Consider the following 24,419-nt stretch of genomic DNA (forward strand, 5'->3'; position numbering starts at 1 on the left):
GCGCGGAGCAAGCGGAGGTCACGTGACGGTGACAAGCGGCACTCTGGCTTTCCCAGAGCAGTCTCTATGGTATTCTTCCCAGCCCACCCGCCCCTTGGGTAGCGGCAGTCACGTGACAGGCTTCGGTTTACGGCAGGTGCCCACGTGATCCTGGCCTGCAGTCGGGTGGCTACAGTGAGGTACCTGGGCTGCTGAAGGGCGGGCAGTTAGGTCGTCACCGCCGGAGTCTTCCAGCGGCAAGGCTCGGGAGCAACGAGCCAGCTGAGGCGGTCACCGCTTAGTGCTTATCGCACGGGTCAGCTCTTTCTGTCACCTCCGCCTTCGCGGTCCCCACCTCTTTGCGGGTGAAGTTACCTTTGGGTTTCGAGATCTTGGGGCCTGAGGCCCAAACTCGGGACGAATCCCCAACCCACCTCTCTTTTCTTCTCATCCTCCATCTGTTTCTACCACCAAATCACTTGGACTTTGAGCTGGCTAGTTCGGCCGTACCTTGAGGCCAAGTTCGGGGCGGTAAAGGTAACCGTGGGGAAAACGGCCCCCCAGTGGACAAAGACGGAGGCAAGAGTAGAGCAGGCCTAAGGGCCATAGGCGATGAGAATAGGCTGTTGAGGGGGTGAACAAGAAAACAAATAAACCAAAAAAAAAAAAAAAAAAAAAAAAGAAAAGAAAAAAAAAGAAAGAAAGAAAAGAAAAGAAAATTAGAAAGAAAACCGAGTACTGCGGATTTAGAAGGGACTGGAAAGGACTTGTTGCACAATGGAAGAATCTGACTCTGAGAAAAAGATGGAGAAAGAAAATCTGGGGCCGAGAATGGATCCTCCACTAGGGGAACCGGAAGGATCGCTTGGGTGGGTGAAGGGTATTATGTCAAACCTGGAAGGGGGGTGTTCTAATTGAAGAGATGATTATGAATTAGAACACCTCCCCCCAGCCCCCCAGTGATAAATTGCTTCGATTTATCAGTAAGGTTGATTGGTATCATGCTTTTGACGATAACATAAACTGGAAAGTGAACTGGTGCTGACTGGGCAGAAACCATCCTTGGGCTAGGGCTGATATTCCTGGTGGTGGTGGTGTGGGGTGTTCTAATTGAGGAGACAGTTCTGACTTACTTTGAATTATCAGTAAAGGAGATTTTATATCACCATGTTGGGGATTAGGAAGACTAGGAAAAGGATTGGCATTTCCAGATCAGACCAGTGGCTCCAGAGTGCTTTCTGTGCCAATTTGTACCTGAATTTGAGACGTGTACTATGTGTACTTTGTGCCTGTGATGAGTGAAATAGGGCTTGAAAGGGCAGCTGAAGGACTAAAAAGACACTTCCAGATTTTAAAAAATAGGAAGTTGATTTTTTAAAAAATATAGGATATTCAAATATGAAAATATTGTTTGATTCATTAGAGCACCAGTATGTCTTTGCTTTAATTAGTTTAAGATGGTGAAAAATTGAATCTTGAGTTTTAATGGCTCATTTGTATTCCTAAAGAAAGCATCCTGGGAGCTATCTCCTGACCTCTTAATTAGGGGATAGGGAACATATACTCAGTTTATACTTTAGGAAAATGGGGGCCCCTCTACTCAACTGAGGTCCCACACACAGCTGTACTCAGCTGGTACTAAACATGCTCTTTTACATCTCCATGTTTATTTATATTTCTTTAATTTCAATTCCTAAGGCGATTGGATCATGGAAACTCTGTCTTTTGGTTTATATCTGCAGGTGGGTGCTACCAAATACAGCCATGAAGAAAAAGGTAAGATGTGTTAGGTACATGGAAAACATGAAGGTAAAGGTAAGAAGTTGCTAATCAGGAAATATAGCATGTGATATATACAAAGGGTGCCAAAAAATGTATACACATTTTAAGAAAGGAAAAAAAAAATTGTAATGCTCAATATATACCGTTTGAATTCTGCAATTACAAGAGGTACTTAAAGTGGTTACCATCAGTGTCCAGACACTTTTGAAAAGTACTTTGAAAAATAATACATAGATAACATCTCTTAAAATGTTTATACTTTTTTGGTACCCTAGGTATACACACTTTCTTTCCTGAACTATTGCAGGAGTCTTCTATGTGGTCTGCCGGACTCTCATCCCCTTCTATGCTATCATATTTAATTTTTCTAATCTATAAAACTGACTGGGTCATTCATATACTTAACAACTTTGAATAAATTTTCAAAGCCCATAAAATAAAATCCAAATGATTTCATGGTCCTTTAAAAATATGTTCCTGACTAATCCATCTGCCATACCTATGTACCCTATCTCAGTCATCCAAAGTTTGTTCTTTTCTAAATTTACAAATTAATTTGCACTTTGTACATGGCACATCCTCACACAACATAAAGGCTTCTGCTTGCACATTTATTTTTTAACCTAACACAAATGTTACCACTATTAGGAGTGTCCAATTCTCCAAGTGAAATTGGACACTCCTTTCTTTGTGCTCTTAAGGTACTGTGCCCCACCTTGGAATTTAGGCATAATTGCAAAGGGCATAACTCTGGAGCAAATTTCTTAACCTTTGGGGCTTCAGTTTCCTCATTTGTAAAATGGTAGTAATAATATTACCTATATCATAGGATTGTTATTGAAGTTTAAATTAATAAATGCCTGTAGAGCACTTAGATCAGTACCTAACATGATTAGCCTTGGTAAGTCTTTCATAAACAATTGAGGTTAAGATTTTTTTTTAGTAAAACACAAAAAAATTCTGACTTCATTTAATAATTCAGTTCTATAATTCCAGTTTGCTAGGGAATGTTCTTGATGAGCTTGTATAAAATTGCTTTCAACAAGAATACCTAAAAATACCAGAAATTGCCATGATTAAGAACAAAAATAAGCTTGATTTAATCATTCTGCAATATTTACATAAATCAAAACATCATACTGAATTTACTAAATATATATATAATTTTTGTTTTAAACTTTTTAAAAAAAGAACAAAACTTTTTTGTAGTAACTTTATAGTGGCTCATATAGTGGCATTTCCTTAGTGAGATAAAGTTATATAGCTACATTGTTAGATTAAATCAAGCCCAAGTATAGTACATTTTTATTACTATTCCTTATCTGGGTGTCCCATAAAACCTGGAATTTATTTATTAAAAAAATGTATACTTACTCTTACATGGTTAAACTTCAGTTATCGTCAAAGTATTTTCCATTTGATGCACTACACGTATTGAGATGCTTTTTCCACTGTTCAAACAGTTTTTGAACTCGTCTGTTTTGATGCCTCTTAGTGCTTCTACCATTTTTTGTTTTACCTCTTCCACATCAGCAAAATGTTTCCCTTGGAAAACTTTTTTCATCTGGGGAAACAAAATAAAGTTGCTTGGGATGAGATTGGGTGAATGGGGAGGGTGGGGCCTGGTGGTCATGCTGATTTTGGTCAAAAACTGCTGAACACTCAGTGTGGGGTGGGCAGGTGCATTTGTAAATCACCCATCATGAAATGGGCAAACACATCGAAAGAATTGCCAAAAAAAAATCACTGAAGCTGAATGTGGCCTCTCACAACAATGTTAGCTGGTACACTGATGCTGATAGGTTCCTAGAACACTTACCTAGTAGGGAAGCCTTTACTACAAAGGGTCTACCCTTCAAAAAATAATTCTGGTTTTTTTGGGTCCCCCCCTGTATATTTGTAATTAGAAATTTTTATAAAATATCTTGGAATTGACAGTAGATTATGGACCCCCTTCATTCAAAATGCAAGGTAATTGGGACTATATTTTGTAATTTTAAGATTTGAAAGGACTCACTTTTTTTTTTTTTTTTTTGAGTTGAAGTCTCACTCTATTGCCCTGACTGCATTGCATGCTCATGGCCACCGCAATTTCGACCTACTGGACTCAGGTGATCCTTCTGCCTCAGCCTTCCAATTAGCTGGAACTACAGGCATGTGCCACCATGCCCATCTAATTTTTTTGTTTTATTGAAGAGATAAGGTCTTGCCAAGTTGCCCAGGCTGGTCTCGAGCCCATGGGCTCAGAAAATCCTCTCACCTCCGCCTCCCAAAGTTCTGGGATAATAGGCATTAGCCACCATGGCTGGCCTTGAAAGGACTCTTAAAAATCACTTTACTCAATTCTCTTGTAGTGCAGTAGTATACAGCATTGTTGACAGGTGTTTTCCTCTGTGTGAGATGCTAACATTGACAAGAAGGCTGTTTACCTTCATGAGGTCACCCTTTCCACTGGACAATTCTCATTGTTAAAAACTCTCTTGCTTTGTATCTTTGTCTTGATAACTTGCTCATTCTTTTGATGAATACATATTAGACACTGGGGATAAAAAGGGGACTCTCCCTGCCCTTTAGGAGCTGAGTATTGTGAGAGACAGGCCCCCAAAATCAGTAGCTGCAATGCATTATGGTCTTTGCAATGATATAACAGTACAGGAGGAAAGAGGTAAGACACTTAAGTCAGCCTAGAGCATTGGGGTCAGAGAAGCTTCTTGAGAAGTAGATTATTGAACCAAGTCTTGAAGGATAAGTGGAACTTGGCTGAAGGAAGAAAAGGGAATGGAAAGTTACTAACAGATAATACAGCATGAAACAAAGGCATTAGAGAGGCAGGACCTCCCAGAGGGCTGGGAGTAATCAAAGGGACTTCCAGCAGTTAGTTCAGAGTGACTAGAAGCTAAAAGTTCCAGGCCAAGAGGGACAGTAGATGAGGGCAGAGAGGTAGATAGGCTAGATCAAGGAGGGTCTTATATATAGTATAAGGATTTGATCCTCTAGATCATGGGAGGAGAGACAGAATAATGGGGTAAAATCATGGAGGCAAGTGGAGGGGATGAGATCAAGGCCAGAGGTGAAGGGGTTGACCTTGAGCAGAAGGAGGAAGAACTTTCAGTTGTATTGCAATCTTCTGCTAGGTGGTTCAGCACATAAAACATTGAATTATGAGGAAACCGGGTTTAGTTTCCTCTCAAGATAATCTTTTTCTAACTTAGTTCTGAACATATTAATAGTACATATTAATAACATAAATTCACTGCATTTGTATCACCAAGAAGATGTGTGACTTGTGACAGGTAAGTGCCTGACCCCTGGAAGTCTAAGTATCTATGCCTTCACCATTACTTGGGGAAGAGCTTGGTTAGTTAAAGGTATCCACACCAGGTTGTTCTTGCAGTCACTTTAGTAGAACATCAAATGCAGGAAAATAGATCTCTTGAGACTTGATTTGCTCTAGGTTGCTAACTTTTTTCCTTTCTTTTTTCTCACTTTGTTTTTAGGTGCTGTTGATGGGTAAAAGTGGGTCTGGTAAGACCAGCATGAGGTCTATTATCTTTGCAAATTATATTGCCAGAGACACACGTCGCCTTGGTGCAACAAGTAAGATGTTTTATCTTATTGTAAAGTCAGGTGATCTTAACTATTAATAATCTGCATAACACACTTGGTTGCAGTAGCTTGGGGATACAGAGGTTGAGAATTTTTTAATGGAGCATGTTTCCCCTTTTTGCATTCTTCCACAGAGAGTTGTGGGCTAATTTCAGTTACTACCGCTTGCTCTCTTGGGGAGGTTCTTTCCTTTCTAGGTTGCTTACTAAGTGGAATGCCCTTGTCCAACTTTTTTGCTTATCCTGCTATTTCTTAAACAAGCATAGAGATCCTTTTGTTTGTTCGTTTTGGGGGGAGAGTGTTTTTAACTGTTATTATACAAAGGGAAATTCACAGGTATTAACAAGCATAACAATAAAATCTCCTAAGATTCTTTTAAAACAATGGTTAAGCCGGGCTCGGTGGCTCAGCCTGTAATCCCGCGCCTTTGGGAGGCTGAGGTGAGTGGATTGCCTGAGCCCGCGGGTTCGAGACCTGCCTGGGAAGGCGAGACCTCATCTCTACAATAAAATCAAAAAATTAGCCGGGCATGGTAGCACGCGCCTGTAATTCCGGCTATGTGGAAGGCTGAGGCGGAAGGATCGCTGGAGCCCAGCAGGTTGAGGCTGCGGTGGCGAGAGTGGCCACTGCACTCCAGTCTGGGTGACAGTGAGACTCCAACTCAAACAAAACAAAACAAAACAAAACAAACAAACAAAAAAAAGGTAAACTGCGGGAATGGGGAGGAAGGAGGTTAACCTCATCTGTCTCTGTTACTTCTCTTCCTGGTTGCATATAGATGTTCTCATTGGAGTTTCAGCTTTGACTTGGGAAATGTGATACTGCCTTTTATGGTTTGAGTGTTAGTATAGACTAGTCAGGCTGCTGTGACTGCCCAGACAGTGAATCTAGGATCCTGGGAGATCCCTTCTGTCTCTGTGTGAGTACTATTCATTCTGCAGCATCCAAGCATTTCTGGATTCTGCCTTGGTCCTTGATTTCTAGGTGAGGAAAGCATTGCCGTACCTGGCCTTCAAAGATTCCTGATCTGGGTTTCTAGCATCTTTAACATTTTTAGGGATAAGACACTCTATAACGTTCTTGAAACTCTGGTTTCAAGAACAGCAAACATTTTTGAAACACATAATATTTCAGACCCTAGTATACAAAGGAAAAGGAAACCTCATTTCTCTTCTCATGGTGCTTACAGTGTAGTATAAGCTCTTATAATTGGGGCAGCCTTGATGATTAGAGAGCTATTTCTTAGGTAGAGACTGGAATCTATTTCCTTTTTTTTCTGTTAGCTGGTTCTCTTTCTGTTCTCTTAAGCCTTTGCAAATACTTGAGGATGGTAAATGTCTCAGTTTATTGTAGCCATCCCTTGCCTCCCACATCTTGTCTTCTTTAAGTTAAATATTCCCAGTTCCTCCATATATTCTTCATTTGACATAATTTTGAAGTATTTTAAGAACTTGTTCAAACTTGTCTACGTTTTTCTTAAAGTGCTGAGACTTGAATGCAGATGTGGTGTGATCAGGGCAGAGTGGGCCTATCACATCACATCCCTTATTCTGGACATTACGTTGCTGTTAGCACATCATAACTCCTACCTTCCTTTTTTTGAAATGACCCTCATTATACTGAGTCTTACAAAAAAAACCAACCCAATTTCTTTTCAAATATGTTGTTATTAAAACACATATCCTTCTGGTTCTTGTGCAGTTAATATTTTGAACCTAAGAATAAATGCTTATTTCTATTAAATCATTTAATTTTGTTTGTTTTAGTCCATAATATAGTCTCGTATCCTTTGTTTGTTAACTATGAAATCCAGGACAAGTCACTATCTCTCTGGGACTCAGTTTCCTTATATATTAAAAAAGGGATTGGATCCTGTTTTCATTTTAGCTACTTATTCTCTCATCTGATATCTTAGTTGTCTTTCCTAGCTCCGTGCAGTTTGCACATTTGATGAGTATATCATCTAGTTTTCATCTAAATCATCGGTCAAATATTTTGGTCAGGACAGTGTCCTCTGACCTGCCATGCCTCTGGAGTTGACATCTGTGGCTCCTCTGTAAAGTCTACCTGTCCAAACTTCTTTCTGTCTTGATTTGATAGATTAAAATTTTTTTTTCTTCCAAATTAAATATCTGGGCCTAATAGTTTCAGTAGATCAGAGGAAGCTAATCTGTATGGAACAACTGTTAGTTGCCAGGTTTTTGTATGCTGTTTTATTTATTTTAGTCCTCATATTAACTTTATTTTAATAGATGAATAAAGAAGAAAGTATGGCCTAGAAGTTAATTTAACTCAGGCAGTGAGCATTAGAACTGGAATGTCAATCTATGCTCTTGCTCCATTCATTAGGCCATTGCCTATCTAGCTTACCCTACTCTAAAAATTCCTGGCAAACTTTGTGTTTCAAATTCTGAATACTTTGTTGAAGCACCTTTGTTTTAGTTCAGTTGATGTTTCTGTTTTAGCTGATCAGCAGAGTTGATTTATTATCGAGTCCAGAGATTAGTTTTGCCACCAACATTTCAGAACTATTAAAACTGCTTAACATAGTTAAGACACAATCCAGCAGTATTATGATGAACAGAAAGTTGCAAATTATATGAACCTTATGAACTTTAAAGCAGATCATTTATTCAGCAAGTACTTTTCTAGAGCTTCCTGTGTGACAGGGACTGTCAATGGGACAGGGCTCTTGCCCTTAAGAATATCTCAAGTGGGACCTTTATTAATAATACTTTGTTAGCAATTACTGTATCTCCTTACTGGTAGTAAAAGTATACTTAAAAATATGTTGGCCTTAAGTTTTAGCATATCATCATTAGCTAGTTTATCATTGCTAAAGAAACGTGGATTCTATTGCTAAACTTAAGACTAGTTCACGGTACATGTAGTGCATTGCTTTTTCCTTGATATTCCTTTTTATGTAGTGCTGATTTCCTTTAAAAGTAGTGAAAGAGCACTTTTAAAATTACACATTGACTTGAATGTTTCAGTGTTGTTCTAGTTTATCATTTCTGAAAATAGTTCGGTTTCATTGTGTTAAACTTAGAGCCTACTATGTTTTGAAATTTGAAGTAAGAGTTCAGGATGGTGGTATTATTAATTTATTAGGGGACTGTTAAAATGTGTTTGTTGGAATAGTAAACTTGCCAATAAAAATATGATTATGAAGTGTTTTAGTCTCGAACACTGTTGACGGCTCCATGATTTCCTACCTTCTCAAAATTTTCTGTTCCCTTGGCTTTTATTTAATACTCTATTACCCTGGTTTTCTTCCTTTATCTTTATAACCATCCTTCTCCCCTTTTACAAAAAAATCTTTATCATAGTATTTTCTTCTTTCTGCCCCATAAGTGTATGTGATTCCCCATAGCTCTGTTCTTGGTTCTTTTTAGTTGCTCTTTTTGATAACAGGGTAGGGAGGTTAGGAGAACCAGAGGGCTATATATGGGGGGCTTGAGACTAAAGAAGGAAGCAGGAAGTGGGGGATTAGATCGTAAAACGTCTTATAAGCCAAGTTAGATAGTTTGAACTGAGGGTAGAGAGTTTTAAACAGAAAAGTGTCATGGTCAAATTTATGTTTTATTATTTCTAATTTCATTTTTAATTAGAAAAGTAATACTTGTGAAAAATTTAAATGTTACAGATGTATAAAAAATATATTCCCTCCCCATAGTCTATTTTGTAGGGGCAACCATCATTAGTAGTTTCTAGCCCTTTCTTTTCTGGGTATATGCAATCGTGCATATACAGAGAGACACTATTTTTATTTTTAAAGAAGAATGGAATAAAAATCTGCATTTTGGAGAGATCACTATATCTGTAATATGGGGGATAGATAGATTGGAGCGAGGCAAGGTGAAAAACAGGTTGACCAATTAGGAAACTGTTTTAGTAGACAAGGTAAGAGATGAAGGGGGCTTAATTTGATTTAGGATTAATTTTTTTGATGTTGGTAGATATGGTGAGAAGCAAATAGATTTGGGTTATATTTAAGAGGTAGAGTAACAAGACATGCTGGTAGATTTAGTGGAGAATGGTGAAGAAAGAGTGGAATAAAGGAAAAAGCTAAGGTTTTTATTTGGTCTACTGATTAAATTTGCTGAGGTGGAGAAGACCGAAAGAGGAATAGATTTTGTGGGAAGAAAAGGGAGATGATGAGCTATCTTTGGATACATTGAGTTTGGGATACTTGTGGTTTATTCAAATGGAGATGAACAATATATGAGTCAGAAAAGTTAGGAAAAAACTCTGTCTTAGAGATACCTATTTAAGAGTTATCAGTATCTAAATGGTAAGTCAAATAATATAAATAGATTAGCTTGCCTTAGGGAAGGTGGCCAAGGATGGAGTCCTGAAGAACTCCAACATTTAAGGGACAGAAAGAAGAATAGGAGCCTATAAAGGAGGATCTGCCAGAGAGGTCATAGGTATGATATCAGAGACCAAGAGAAGAGAATTTTTTGAGAAGAAGAGAGTAGTCAACAGTGTCATGCTGCAGAAAGTAGGACAAGGACTAAAATGTCCACTGAATTTGGTAATGGGGCCATTGGTTGCTTGATGAGAACTTCTCTGATGTGGGAGTAGAAACCAGATTTCTGTCCCATGTGCCCCATATCTAAACAGTCACTGAATCCTGTCACTTCTTTTGTTATTGTCTTTCCCTTTCTCAGTAGCACTTCTTTCCATTTTTTTTTTTAGTACTAGACCGTATACATAGTCTTCAAATTAATAGCAGTTTGAGCACCTACTCTCTCGTAGACTCTGTTGGAAATACAAAGACATGTAAGATATGATTCCTTTTCCAAGGAGGGGGAAGTAAAGGGGAGAAGGGAACTAGTTTGAGCACCTACTATGTGCCAGGCACTTTATGTATGATAACTCATTGAATCCTCACAGTAATCCTGTGAGCTCAATACTATGATCCCCTTCTTTTTTAATAGAAGAGGAAACTAATAATTCAGAATATAAGTGACTTGACCAAGGTCACACAGAGAGGTGGAGTGAATATTTGAATTAAGATTTGTCTGACCTGAAAGCCCATGCTTTTTCTTTGCTACTTATGATCTAGTTTATAAGATAAAATTGCACAAAAGTTAGTTAGCAGTCAATTTAAGCAACAGTTTTGAGGTAATCATAGAAGAAATACCACTGTGTGATTGACTGTCGCATAAATTGTATAGATAATAATTGCTAGACTTTGAGAAATGTTCAGGATAAAAACTTTCATTATTCATTCTTGGGAATTTTAGTGCCTGGCAGAGAGTAGATGCTTAATAAATGTTTGAATAAATTCGGAGGGAGAGGTGACGGTAAGTGGGAGTAGCCAGGCAGGGCTTTTAGAAGAGGTGGGATTTAGGCTGGGTGTTAAAAGGTGAATATATCTTTAAAACAAAGATGGGGAGGGCTTTCCAGTCAGATGAACAGAGTAGGTGAAGTATAGTGGGGAGGGAAGTGTAAGGCAGAGGCCGCAAACAGGCAGCCTGTATACTGGATAAGGCCTGTAGATGTAATTTGTTTGGCCTGTGCAATGTTTAAGAAAAATTGAAATTAGTTATCAATGTGTAAAAGTTTTCATAAAAATCCGATTTCCCACTATTATTGAAAAATTTAAAGATCTGGTAACTCAGAGCCTACATTCCTACCTGGCAAATGAGCAAGAGCTGAGTAACAACTACTGCCTACTCCACCATCCCATTGGGTGGATGTTTATCCGTCATATGTGGCCAACTTTGCTTGTGTACATTTACTGGCCTGGTCCCTATTAGCAAGTTTGCGACCCCTGATGTAAAAATTATTTCGGGGGTTGGGGAGGTAGTGGGGTTTGGGAGGATGTGAATAAACCAAATTGGGCTGGAGTGAAAGGCTTTATTAATGTGATTCATTGGTGAATATATAAGCAAATTGAAAGCCAAATTGTGAAGGACCTTGAATGCCCCCCCCAGGCATGGAGGAGCCATTGAAAGTGTTATGAATGGGGAGTGACATGTTCAAAGTAGTGTTAAGAAGATGAACCTGGCAGTAGCTTATAGGATAAGGCTTTCTTGCGGGGAGATCAGTTATGGAGCTACTATAGTAGTGTAGGCATGAGATGACAGGGGCCTTCCTTAATGTTAGTAGGGGTTTATAAAATAAGGAATGGAGTTGGGAGAGATTACAAAGGACTAGCAATGAATTGAATGTGGACAGAAGAGTCAAAAATGGGACATTAAATGAGAAGGAAATCAGTCACAGGAGTTAATTTGTTTGTTTTATGTTTCTTTTGTGTTTGGTTTTTATTGTTTTTTTGTGTGAATGTGGGAGAAGTTGGTTGGGGCAGATGGGACAGGGAAGATCTATGAAATGTTATGTCTCTGTCTTACATGTTGAAATTTTAACATTAGTATTATAATTGGAGGTTGTTTCTGCTCTAAGTACTAAACTACTAAAAATTAATATGCCTTACATAAGAGCCAGTTTTTTAGCTCAGGGTAGTTGCCACTAAACCACAGAACTAAGCTGAAAATCACCTTCTTGTTGTGGCTTTGAGCATTTCACTCCACTTTGGTCCTTCTAAATTTCATGGGTTAGTGCTTTGCTTATTTTGAATTTTACCTCGTATGCTGCAATTCCTAGATTTGTCATATTTATCTTCCAGTTGATGTAGAACATTCTCATGTTCGATTTCTGGGAAACCTGGTATTGAATCTGTGGGATTGTGGTGGGTAAGTATCATCTACTTATGTGTTTGTGAAGCTGATGGCAGTAATCATGGCATCTAGTATTAACAACATGGTGAATAAACCTAAAATTACTGTCATCTGTAATAGATACATTGGATAGAAATTACTTTAAAATTGGCACTTGACTAAATAAAGATCTCTGACTTGTACATCACTGTGAAAATGCCCCCTGTATGTGACATGTTTAAGTAGCACTAACACAAGCTCCTTGTAGGTATTTGTGTTTTTTTTTTTTGTTTTTTTTTTTGAATTGGGAGTCTAACTCTGTCACCCAGGCTGGTGTGCAGTGGTACACTCAGGGCCACCCCAACATCGACCTGTTGGGCTCCGGCAGTCCTTCTGCCTCAGCCTTCCAAGTAGCCGGAACTATAGGTACGTGCTACCACACCCAGCTGATTTTTTATTATTGTAGATACTATGTCTCACCAAGTTGCCTGGGCTGGTCTTGAACCTGTGGGGCTCAGGCAATCCACTCGCCTTGTCCTCCCAAAGTGCTGGGATTACAAGCTGAGCCACCAAGCCCAGTCCATGTAGGTATCTGTAGTATGGAATAGATTATGCCCTCTTTTGCAGTGGAATAAATTAAGTTTCTGTCTCAGGCAACCTGACACCAGTGCTGAGCTCTTCACTGTCATACCATCTTGCTTTGTTCTTAGTTACTTCAATAATTTTCTCCAGGATGCCTCAGCACTGTAGATCAGACATTGAGCACCTAATCTTTAGCTAGGTTTTCTACTTTTAGAAGAGTAGGAGATAACTCTTCATGAATGCACACATACTGTGATTGTATGCTGATGTTGCTCCCTACCCTATTTGCCATTTATACATCTGTGCTGAAGCAGCAGTGTGTAGTGCACAGTGGTTGGGAGTCTAGGCTCTGGAGTTAGACTGAGATTTATATCATAGCTCTCTTAGCTGTGTTTATCTTGGACAGATCATTTAAACTCTCTGAGCCAGTTTCTTCATCTATACATAGGGATAGCAATAGTACTAGTTAATAGGGCTGTTTTGATGATTAAGTAAGATAATATATTTAAAAAATGCACAGAAAAGTACCTCACAAAATTAATAGATATTATCATTAGCTCAGTGTTTCCTAGCATTGTCAGCCATAGAGTAGATGCTTTATGAATATTTGTTGAAAGAATAATGCAGTAGCCAAATACTCTATAAGAAAATGACTATTCCTGATAGCAGATGGATCACTTAACACTCTGGCACCATTCTCCCGTAAAAATCCTTCCTCATTATCACTGCTTCCAATCTTCCTTCCTTCCTTCCTTCCTTCCTTCCTTCCTTCCTGCCTGCCTGCCTGCCTGCCTACCTCCCTCCCTTCCTTCCTTCCGTCTCACTGTGTCACTTGGCTGGAGTGCAGTGGCACACTTATGGCCACCGCAGCCTCGACCTACTGGACTCAGGAGATCCTTTCACCTCAGCCTTCCAAGTAGCTGGAACTACAGGCATGTGCTACACGCCTGGCTAGTTTTTTGGTTTATTGTTGAGATGAGGTCTCGCCAAGTTCCCCAGGCTGGTCTTGAACCCCTGAACTCAGGCAGTCCTCTCGCCTCAGTCTCCCAAAGTGCTGGGATTACAGGCGTGAGCCACTGCATCCAGTCACTTCTTCTAATTTTCTAATCTGTGTCAAGAGTGACTGTTAGGCACTAAGATATAATCTTCAGTTTTAAAGGTAAGGCAGCTAAAGTTCAGGGACATTATGATTCTCCCAACACCACACAACTAATTAATAGCAGAGTGCAGGAGTAGAACCTAGGTTCATGATCTTTTTCCCCCACCACATAATGCTACTATTTTCTGTTGGCCAGCTGGTAGTTGACAGCTTCTTGGAGAGCGGCACATAGCCTAAGGAGCAGAGAGCATTGTTTTGCTAAAAAGTTATCATTGCAGTCATTTTCATGTAGTTTAGAATATTTAACTACTGAATTATTTATTCAGCAAATGTTTATTTAGCACTTAACACTCTGTTATTAGCTGGGAAACAATGGAGAATAATAACACATGATTCTTGGCTTCTTGGAACTTGCTGTCTAGAGAAGTGAATACTATTAATGAAAAACTCAGACAAACAAGTATAATATCACATTTGTGGTAAGTGTTGGAAACTAAAGGACTGTATTGGTATAAGAGCCTATAGTGAGTCGATTGACCCAAGTCAGGGAGGTCATGGACGGTTTCTGTGAAGAAGTATGAATTGAACTGAAATCTTAAGGGACAAACAGGAGTTAATTAGATAAAGAGGTAATGGGCTAGCATCTGAGACAGGATGAATAGCATGTTTAAGGCTACATGGTGGCTAAACCCTGAGGAACTGGGAGACGGTCAGTATGTTTAAAACATAGGGAGGGGGCAAAGGGTGGTACAAGTTGTGACTTAAGAGGTAAGAAAGCAAAGCCAGACCTATTTGCTATTATTTACCCTTCAAATTGAAGCCTTAAGATTATCTTTTATATTGATGAAGCCAACAAAAATAGATCATAAGCAGTAGTTGACAGAAGACTGACTTACTATCTAGATTTTTTTTTCTACCAGACAAGACACCTTTATGGAAAATTATTTCACTAGCCAAAGGGACAACATTTTCCGTAACGTGGAGGTTCTGATTTATGTCTTTGATGTGGAGAGTCGTGAACTGGAAAAGGACATGCACTATTATCAATCATGCCTGGAGGCCATTCTGCAGAACTCTCCAGATGCCAAAATCTTTTGCTTGGTACACAAAATGGATCTGGTACAGGAGGATCAACGGGACCTGGTAAGAAATAGAAAAGGTGCTGCACCAAATGGCTGACATTCTTTGCAAACTGTTTTTGTAGGGGTATAGGTAAATTTGTACCATTGTTTTTTTCAGGAAAAAAAAAATCTCAGCATAAGCTTTCAAAATAAAATTCTATCATTTGCTTTGAAAAACACTCTTAAACACATTTAACATGATAAGAGAAAGACATTATTCGCTTAGTGAATAATTCAGAATTAGGTAAGGAATCTGACCATGTAATCTCACTAAGCAGCCTTTATTTATTTGTAAAATATATTTGCTGCCCCTGTTTTATTGTCCTTCAGAGCAGGGCGATAATGTCAAGGCTGAGAAGACCCATCAGGAATGAAATGAAGAAAGGTCACTATTGTCACTAGACTTAGGAAACTGGTATGTATCAGCTCAAGTGTCAGCCACACTGTGTTAGGCACTATGCCAGATACTTCATAACTACACTGACATGGTATAGTTCTCTTCCTTTCTGGCATGGGAACTAGTACACACAAATTTATACCAGAGAAGACACAGTAGGGAGTGATGTCATCAAGATAGCAGAGTAGGAGATGCCAGCCTTCGTCCCCCCACAAAAAAGCAAATATGAATAGCTATCCACAAACCAAAGTAGCCCAGGGAGGGCTCAAGGTCCCATTACAAAAAAGACTCAGTAGAGTGGGTAAACCACTACCTAGCTATAAGACTCCGGGACTGGCAAGTCACAAACATAGTCTAGCTTCAGTATGCTCAATAAAATAAGATGATTGAATTTTAAGGTCTAAGCTGAGAGAGATCTTCCTCTGTTTCTAAGGGTACAGCTAACGAAAGCAGTTTTAGAATATGCTGGTTGTATTTCTTCAAAGAGAAAGTTTCTCTTTGAGTTAGAGTGTAAGAGTCTAAGGACATTCTAAAGGATTTTTAGACAGCAGCCGTGGTAAGGAATCCCTTTTTCATGCATAGTTCTAGGATTGCCTCCACTGTTTCGGTGTTTTGGCATTTCTAGGTTAGCTTATAAGCTTTCAAAAACCATTTGACAGAGTTCTACAGTTGACTCAGAAAACACTTTTGAGCATCTAGTTGTCTTTTTAGCTGCTTCTCCTTCTGCCATTAAATATTAATTCAGTTTTAATTCAGCCAAAAATCATGTATGTAATTTGGGTCTAGAGTTTGTGAGGGCTTTGTTATTGTTGCCCTTATTGTTTTGTTCTATTTTGTTTCCTTTAAAAATTGCTTTATTGCCTAGCCAAAATTGCAATAGAATAACTTAGAGCATTCCAATAAATGAACTCCCTATGTATGTTTTAATGACTTGTAATATTAAGTGATCATCTTATTGTTTTCTAAATGCTTCTGTAAATATCCCCAAAGATGTTCTTCAAGGGATTTTAAGACTAATTAAGAAAAGTATACTCTTTATTTTATTAAAAGTTTAGACATGGAAGTTTTAAAGTAAAAGTAGGATACTAACATAAATATCATTTTTAGCTGAGATAGTTATTTTACTCTATGCATTTATGTTAGTTCGGGATCTTTAGGGAAATAGAACTAAACCATGTGTGTGTGCATGTGCATGCGTGCATACATAGAGAGACAGGAATTGGCTCAATGATTGTGGAGATGGGCAAGACTGAAATCTGGAGGGCAGACAGGCCGGAGACTCAAGAAACAGTTGATGTTACAGCTCAAAGAAGGTAAAATACCCTCTTCACTGGTGATGCCAAGCTTTTTGTTTTAAGGCCTTCAACTGATTAAATAGGGCCCATTCACATTATGGAGGATAATCTGCTTTATTCCTGATTTAACTGTTAATCTCATCCGAAAAATACCTTCACAGCAATATCTATACTGCTGTTGGACCAAATGTTTGGGTACTGTGGCCTAGCCAAATTAACACATAAAACTAACAGTTGTAGCCCACCCCCTATGAACTTGGCACTCAGGCACATCTCCTGAAGCCATACTCACTTCTCCAAATAATGACAATACTTCCACCTAATACGATATAAGTATCCTGCATACAACAAAAAATGGACTGCCCTTCCCCAGAAGAGGATGTAAAGTTCTTAGGTAATGTTTACTCTTTTTGCTATCCTGTAACTTAAATATTACAGTGTAAGTTAATAATGCTTAAAATATTATTATATAAAGTTTATACATCTTATCTTCATGATAAAAGCACAGGAGAGAGAAGAAAAAGATATTTATATAATAAACACATATTTTTATTTCAATAACTTTAAAGGGTACAAATAGTTTTTGGTTACATGGATGTATTGTATAGTAGCAAGGAAGTCTGGGTCTTAAGTGTACTCACCACCCCCACCTGTGCTTATTGTACCCGATAGGTGATATTTCATCTCCCACCTCCTTTTCACCCTCCCCCTTATGAGTCTGTAGTGTGTGCTTTGAAGATCCTTAGATTAGCTCCCACTTGTCAGTGAGAACATACAGTGTTGGTTTTCTTTTCCTTTCTTAGTTTACTTAGGATGATGTTCTCCAATTCTTTCCAAGTTGCTGCACATGACGCTATTTCATTCTTTTTATGTATGCGTATAGGTGTGTGTATGTGTATCTACATCACATTTGTATTATCCACTGATCAGTTGATGGGCATTTAGGTTGATTGCACATCTTTGTCATTGTGAATTGTGCTGTGACAAACATCTGAGTGCGGGTGTCTTTTTTGTATAATGGCTTTTGTTCCTTGGGATAGATACCTAGTACTGGGGTTGCTGAATCGAATGGTGGATCTTCTTTTAGTTCTTTGACAATTCTCCATACTGATTTCCACAGAGATGGTATTGATTAGCATTCCCACCACCAGTGTGTAAGTGTTGCCTTTTCACCACATCCATGCCAGTGTCTATTGTGTTTTGATTTTTTGATAATGACCATTCTGACTATTATAAGATGGTATCTCACTGTGGTTTTAATTTGCATTTCCCTGATAATTAGTGATGTTGAGCATGTTTTCATATGTTTGTTGACCATTTATATATTTTCTTTTGAGAGATGTCTATTCATGACATTTGCCCAATTTTTTTTTTTTTTTTTGAGTTGGAGTCTCACTCTGTCGCCCAGACTGGAGTGCTGTGGCCGCTCCTGGCCACCGCAGCCTCGACCTGCTGGGCTCCGGTGATCCTTCCGTCTCAGCCTTCCGAGTAGCCAGAATTACAGGCATGCACTACCACATCCAGCTGATTTTTTGATTTATTGTAGAGATGAGGTCTCGCTGCCCAGGCGGGTCTCGAACCCGCGGGCTCAGGCAATCCACTCACCTCAGCCTCCCAAAGGCGCGGGATTACAGGCTGAGCCACCGAGCCCAGCTCATTTGCCCAATTTTTAATGGAGTTATTTGCTTTTTGCTTGATAATTTGTTTGAGTTCTTTGTAAATTCTGGATATTAGTCCTTTTCCAGATATATAGTTTGTGAATATATTCTTCCATTCTGTAGGTTTCCTATTTACTCTGTTGATTATTTCTTTTGCTGTGCAGAAGCTATTTAGTTTAATTAAGTCTCATTTATTTTTGTTGCATCTGCTTTGGGGGTTTTAGCCATAAAATATTTGCCTAGTTCAATGTCCTGAAGAGTTTTTCCTAGATTTTCTTCTAGAATTTTTATGGTTTTGGGTCTAAAATTTAAGTCTTTAGTTAATTTTTATGTATGGTGAGAGATAGAGGTCGAGTTTCACTTTTCTGCATGTAGCTGTTCAATTTTTCCAGCACCATTTGTTGAATAAGGTGTTTTTTCCCCAGTGTATATTTTTGTCTGCTTTGTTGAAGATCAGTTGGTTGTAGGTATTTGGGTTTTTTTCTGGATTCTTTATTCTGTTCCATTGGTCCATGTCTGCTGTTGTACCAGTACCATACTGTTTTGGTTACTATAGTCTTGTAGTATATAATTTGAAGTCAGGTCATGTGACGCCTCTAGCTTTGTTCTTTGTGCTTAGGATTGCTTTGGCTATTCTGGTTCTTTTTTGGTTCCATATAAAGTTTAGGATTGACTTTCCTAATTCTGTGAAGAATGATGTGGTAGTTTGATAGGGATTACATTATACTTTGGGTAATATTGTCATTTTAATAATGTTGATTCTTTCAATCCATGAGCATGAGATGTTTTTCCATTTAGTTGTGTCCTCTATAATTTCTTTCATCAGAGTTTTGTAGTTCTTGTAGAGATCTTTCACCTTCTTGGTTAAATACGTTCCTAGGTATTTTAGCTTTTTGGCTGTTTTTGCAAATGGAACTGAGTTCTTGATTTGATTCTCAGCTTGGTGTTATTGGTGTATAGCAGCAGTGCTACTGATTTGTGTGTGTTGATTTTGTATTCTGAAACTTTACCAAATTAATTTATCAAGTCCAAGAGTCTTTTGGAGAAATCTTTACAACTTTCTAGGTATAAGATCATATCATTGGCATACAGAGATAGTTTGATTTCTTTTTTTTTCAATGAGATGTGCTTTCTTTCTTCCTCTTGCCTGATTGCTCTAAGACTTCCAGTACTATGTTGAATAAGAGTGATGAAAGTGAGCATCCTTGCGTTGTTCCAATTCTGAGGGGGAATGCATTCAATATTTTTCCATTCAGGGTGACATTGATTGTGGCTTTGTTATATATGGCTTTTCTTATTTTGAGGAATGTTCCTTCTATGCCTATTTTGCTAAGGGTTTTTATCATGTAGGGATGCTGGATTTTATCAAATGCTTTTTTCTGTGGCTATTGAAATGATCATATTTTTGTTTTTAATTGTTTATGTTTATTGACTTGTATATGTTATACCATTCTTGCATCTCTGGGATAAAACTTGGTCATGGCGGAGTATTTTTTTTTTTTTTTTGTATGTCCTGTTAAATTCAGTTTGCTAGTATTTTGTTGAGGATTTTTATGTCTGTGTAATTAGGGATATTGGTTTATAGTTTTATTTTTTCATTTTGTCTTTTCCTGGCATGATTCTGGCTTCATGGAATGAATAAGGGAGAATTTCTTTCTTTTCAATCTACTGGAATAGCTTTAGTAGGATTGGTACCAGTTCATTTTGAAAGTCTGGTAGAATTTGCCTGTGAGTCTATCAGGTCCTGGACTTTTTTTTTTTTTTTTTTTGGAAGAATTTTAATTACTGTTTTAATCTCACTGCTTACTTTCAATTTGTTCAGACTTTCTATTTCTTCCTGATTCAAGCTTGAGGGGTTGTATGTTTCTAAGAATATGTTCATATTCTCTAGATTGTCTAGACTGTTTGCATAAAAGGTGTTCATACTCATTTTGGATGATCTTTTGTTTCTGTGCTCCAATGTTTTCATGCTATCAGGTGTAATATCTCCATTTTCGTTTCTGATTGGGCTAATTTGAATCTTTGCTCTTCATTTTGTAATTAATGTAGGTAATGGTCTATTAATTGTATCTTTTCAGAGAACCATCTTTTTGTTTCATTGATTCTTTGGGGGTTTTTTTGTTTGTTGTTTTGGTTTGTTTCCATTTTACTTAATTCTGCTCTGATCGTCATTATTTATTTTCTTATGCTAGCTTTGGGTTTGGTTTGTTCTTGTTTTTCTAGTCCCTTGTGGTGTGACATTAAGTTGTCAAATACATGACATTTCAGCATTTTTCCAGAAGTTTTGATATCTTGTGTCATTGTTGCCATACATTTCAAGGAATTTTTATTTTATTTAGTTTATGGTTGTAGGGTACAAGTGAGGGTTTGCTACACAAGTAGGCTGCATGCAGTTTGGGCTTCTAGCTGGCCCTGTCTCCACTTGGTAGTGGACCAGATACACTTTGTGTTTCTACATGCTCCCCTCCCTCCTCCTTCCTTTCCTCCCTTAGCAGTGACCCGTGTCTGCCAGTCCCAGTCATGTGCTTCTGTGACTAGTGTACAGGACCCACTTATGAGTGAGAACATGTGGTATTCTGTCTGCAATTTCTATGATAGTTTACTTAGTATGATGGTCTCCAACTGTATCCATATTGCTGCAAAGGGCATGATTTTGTTATTTATGGCTGGATAGTATCCCATAGTATATATATGCCACATTTTCTTTATCAAATCCACTTTTGATGAGCATCTAGGTTGGTTCCATGTTTTTGCTATTGTGAATAGTGCAGCAGTAAAAATGTGTGTGCAGGTGTCTTTTTGGTAGAGTGATTTATATTCCTCTGGGTATATTCTCAGGACAGGGATTGCTGGATCATATGGAAACTTAATTTATAGTTCTTTTAGAAATCACCACACTACTTTCCATAGATTTTGAACTAGCTTACATTCCCACCAACAGTGTAGAAGTGTTTACTTTTCTTCACAGCCACACCAACACCTATTGTTTTTTGACTTGTTAATGATAACCATCCTTACTGGTGTTAGGTGGTATCTCATTGTAGTTTTGATTTACATTTGTCTGATGATTGGTGATGCTGAGCATTTTTTCATGTTTGTTGGCTGCTTGTATGTCTTCCTTTGAAAAGTATCCATTCATGTCCTTTGCCCATTTTTTAATGGGGTTGCTTTTTTCTTTTCCGTTCATTTGAATTCCTTGAAGTTCCTGGATGGTAGGCCTTTGTCAGATGCATAGCTTGCAAACATTGTTCCCATTCCATGGGTTGTTTCTTTACTTACTTGATGGTTTCTTTTGCTGTGCAAAAGCTTTTCAGTTTGATAAAGTCTCACCTGTCAATCTTAGCCTTTGTTGTACTTGCTTTTGAGGACTTGGTCATGATTTCATTGCTTACTCCAATATCCAGAAGGGTGTTCCCTATGTTTTTTCAAAGACTTTTATAGTTTGAGGTTTTACATTTAAGTCTTCAATCCATTTTGAATTGACTTTTTGTGTATGGTAATAGGGTCCGTTCATTCTTTCACATGTGGCTAACCAGTTTTCCCAGCACTACTTGCTTTCCCCAATGTTTGTTATTGATGACTTTGTCAAAGATGAGTTGGTTGAGGGATAATGTTTTTATTTCCGGCATCTCTGTCGTGTTTCATTGGTCAATGTGCCTATTCCCGTACCAGTACCTGTACCAGGTTACTGTAGACATGTAATATAGTTTAAAGTCTAGAAGTATGATACCTCCAGCTTTGTTCCTTTTGCTGAGGATCACTTTGACTATTCATGCTCTTTATTTCTATATGAACTTCTGTGTTTCTAGGTCTGTGAATAATCATGTTGGAAATTTGATAGGTGTTGCATTGAATCTGTAGATTGCCTTGGGTAGGATGAACATCTTGACAATACTGATTCCTCTAATCCATGAGTATGGGATGTTTTTCCATATTTGTATCATCCTTGATTTCTTTGAGCAACATTTTGTAGTTCTCATTGTAAAAATCTTTCACTTCTCTGGTTAGGTGGATGCCAAGGTATTTCTTTTTTTGTAGCTATTGTGAATGGGGTTTTTAAAATTTATTTCTCAGCCTGCTTATTGTTGGTGTATAGGAGTGCAACCATCTTTTGTGAATTCATTATCAAAGTCATTTGTCAATGTGGGGAGGTTTTTGATTGACTCTCTTTTGCTAGGTATGGAATCATATTGTCCACAAAGAGGACAACTTCTTCTTTTCCTGTTTGGGTACCCTTGATTTCCTTCCCCTTGCCCAATTGCTCTAGCTAGAGCTTCTAGTTCTATTTTGAATAAGAGGGGTGAGAGTGGACATCCTTTTCTTGTTCCCATTCTTAGGGGGAATGCTTCCAGCTTCTGCCCATTAAACAAAATGCTGGCTGCAGGTTTGTCATATATGGTTCTTATTGTTTGGAGGAATGTTCCTTCTATGCCTAGGTGTTTGAAGGTTTTTATCAAGAAGTGATGCTGGATTTCTGTGAATGCTTTTTCTGCGTCTAATGAGGTAATCATGTGGTCTTGGCTTTACACCTGTTAATATGCTGAATTACATTTCTAGTCTTGTGAATGTTGAACCACCTTTGCATCCTGGAAATGAAGCCCACCTGGTTGTGGTGGATGATCCTTGAAATGTGATGTTGGATACAATTTGCTAGAATCTTGTTACAAATTTTTGTGTCTATGTTCATCAGGGAAATTGGCCTGTAATTCTCTTTCCTTGTTGGATCTTTGCCAGTTTTGGGTATCAGGATAGCTGGCTTCATAAAATGGTGTAGGGAGAATTTCTTCCTTCTTGACTGCCTGTAATACTTTCAGTAAGATTGGCATCAGCTTTTTCTTGTATGTCTTGTAGAATTCAGCTGAGAAACCATTTGGTTCAGGGCGGTTTTTTTAGTGAGAGGTTTCTTATAACTGAGTTGGTTTCCTGGATTTTTATTGGTCTGTTTAGGGTTTCAACTTCTTGTTTCAACCTTGGGAGGTTGTATGATGCCAGGAAAACCTCCATTTCCTCTAAGTTTTCTAGTTTATTTGCATACAGATGTTCATAGTAACCTCTGATAATCTCTCAATTTCTCAGGGTCAGTTGTAACATTGCCTTTTTCATGTCTAATTGTGTTCATTTGAACTTACTTTCTCTTCTTTTTTTAGCCAATCTGGCCAGGAGTCTGCCAATATTACTTAACCTTTTGAAGAACCAGATTTTTCTCTTGTTGGTCCTTTCCATGATATTTTTGTCTTCTATATCCTGCACTTGTGACTTTATCCTAGTAATATGAATTTTTCTGATGAAATTAGGACTTACTTGTTCTTGCCTTTCCAGTTCCTTTAGGTGTGACATTAGGCTGTTTACTTGTGATCCCTCTATTTTCCTGACACGAATATGCAGTGATATGAAATTCTCTCTCATCACTGCTTTCATGCATGGCAGAGATTTTGATACAGTGTGTATTTTTGTTTATTTGTTTCTAAGAATCTTTTTTATTTCTGTCTTCATTTCTGTGTTGACCCAAAAGTCATTCAGCAGCATGTTGTCCAGTGCCCATGTTTTTGTGTGTGTGTGTGTGTTTTTTTTTTTTTTTTTGAGTCGGAGTCTCACTCTGTCGCCCACACTGGAGTGCAGTGGCCACTCCCGGCCACCACAGCCTCACCTGCTGGGCTCCGGCGATCCTTCTGCCTCAGCCTTCCAAGTAGCCGGAATTACAGGTGTGCACTACAACGCCCGGCTGATTTTTTGATTTATTGTAGAGGTGAGGTCTTGCTGCCCAGGCGGGTCTCGAACCCGCGGGCTCAGGCAATCCACTCACCTCAGCCTCCCAAAGGCGCGGGATTACAGGCTGAGCCACCGAGCCCGGTTGTTTTTGTGTGTTTTGAAAGGATCTTGTTGGTGGTGATATTTATTTTTATCCTACTATGTTCTGAGAAGATGCTTGAGATTATTTCAACCTTTTGAAATTTGTTCACGCTTGATTTTTGTGTAAGAATGTGATCAATCTTGGAATGTGTTCTATGTACTGACGAGTAGAATTTATAGTCTGTGGTTGTTGGGTTGAGCGTTCTGTAGGTGTCTATTAGATCCAAGGAATTTTTTAATTTCTATCTTGATTTCATTGTTGACCTAAAGATCATTTAGGAGCAAAGTTGTTTATCAGTGTGCAAAGAATATAGTTTCTTTTTCTTTTTTTTTTAGTTGGAGTCTCACTCTGTTGCCCAGACTGGAGTGCAGTGGCCGCTGT

At 38.4% G+C, this 24,419-nt stretch overlaps 1 protein-coding gene across 3 annotated transcripts in view; it reads left to right on the plus strand.

The window, feature by feature from the left end:
* Positions 1-756: 756 nt before the first annotated feature.
* The window catches only part of LOC103274903 (ras-related GTP-binding protein B), a 43,271-nt gene continuing 19,608 nt past the window's right edge, over positions 757-24,419 (plus strand). The window contains exons 1-6 of one of the 3 annotated variants that reach the window (XM_008072317.1): positions 757-848; positions 1,722-1,755; positions 5,259-5,358; positions 10,069-10,152; positions 12,005-12,071; positions 14,637-14,859. In XM_008072317.1, the coding sequence (XP_008070508.1) occupies positions 757-848; positions 1,722-1,755; positions 5,259-5,358; positions 10,069-10,152; positions 12,005-12,071; positions 14,637-14,859 (600 nt within the window). The remainder of the gene's footprint in view (positions 849-1,721; positions 1,756-5,258; positions 5,359-10,068; positions 10,153-12,004; positions 12,072-14,636; positions 14,860-24,419) is intronic. The other 2 variants (XM_008072318.2, XM_008072319.1) reach the window with 2 other exon arrangements.

Source organism: Carlito syrichta, unplaced genomic scaffold (genome assembly GCF_000164805.1).
Source record: "Carlito syrichta isolate Samal-C Ts95f unplaced genomic scaffold, Tarsius_syrichta-2.0.1 Scaffold315112, whole genome shotgun sequence".
Lineage (NCBI taxonomy): Eukaryota > Metazoa > Chordata > Mammalia > Primates > Tarsiidae > Carlito > Carlito syrichta.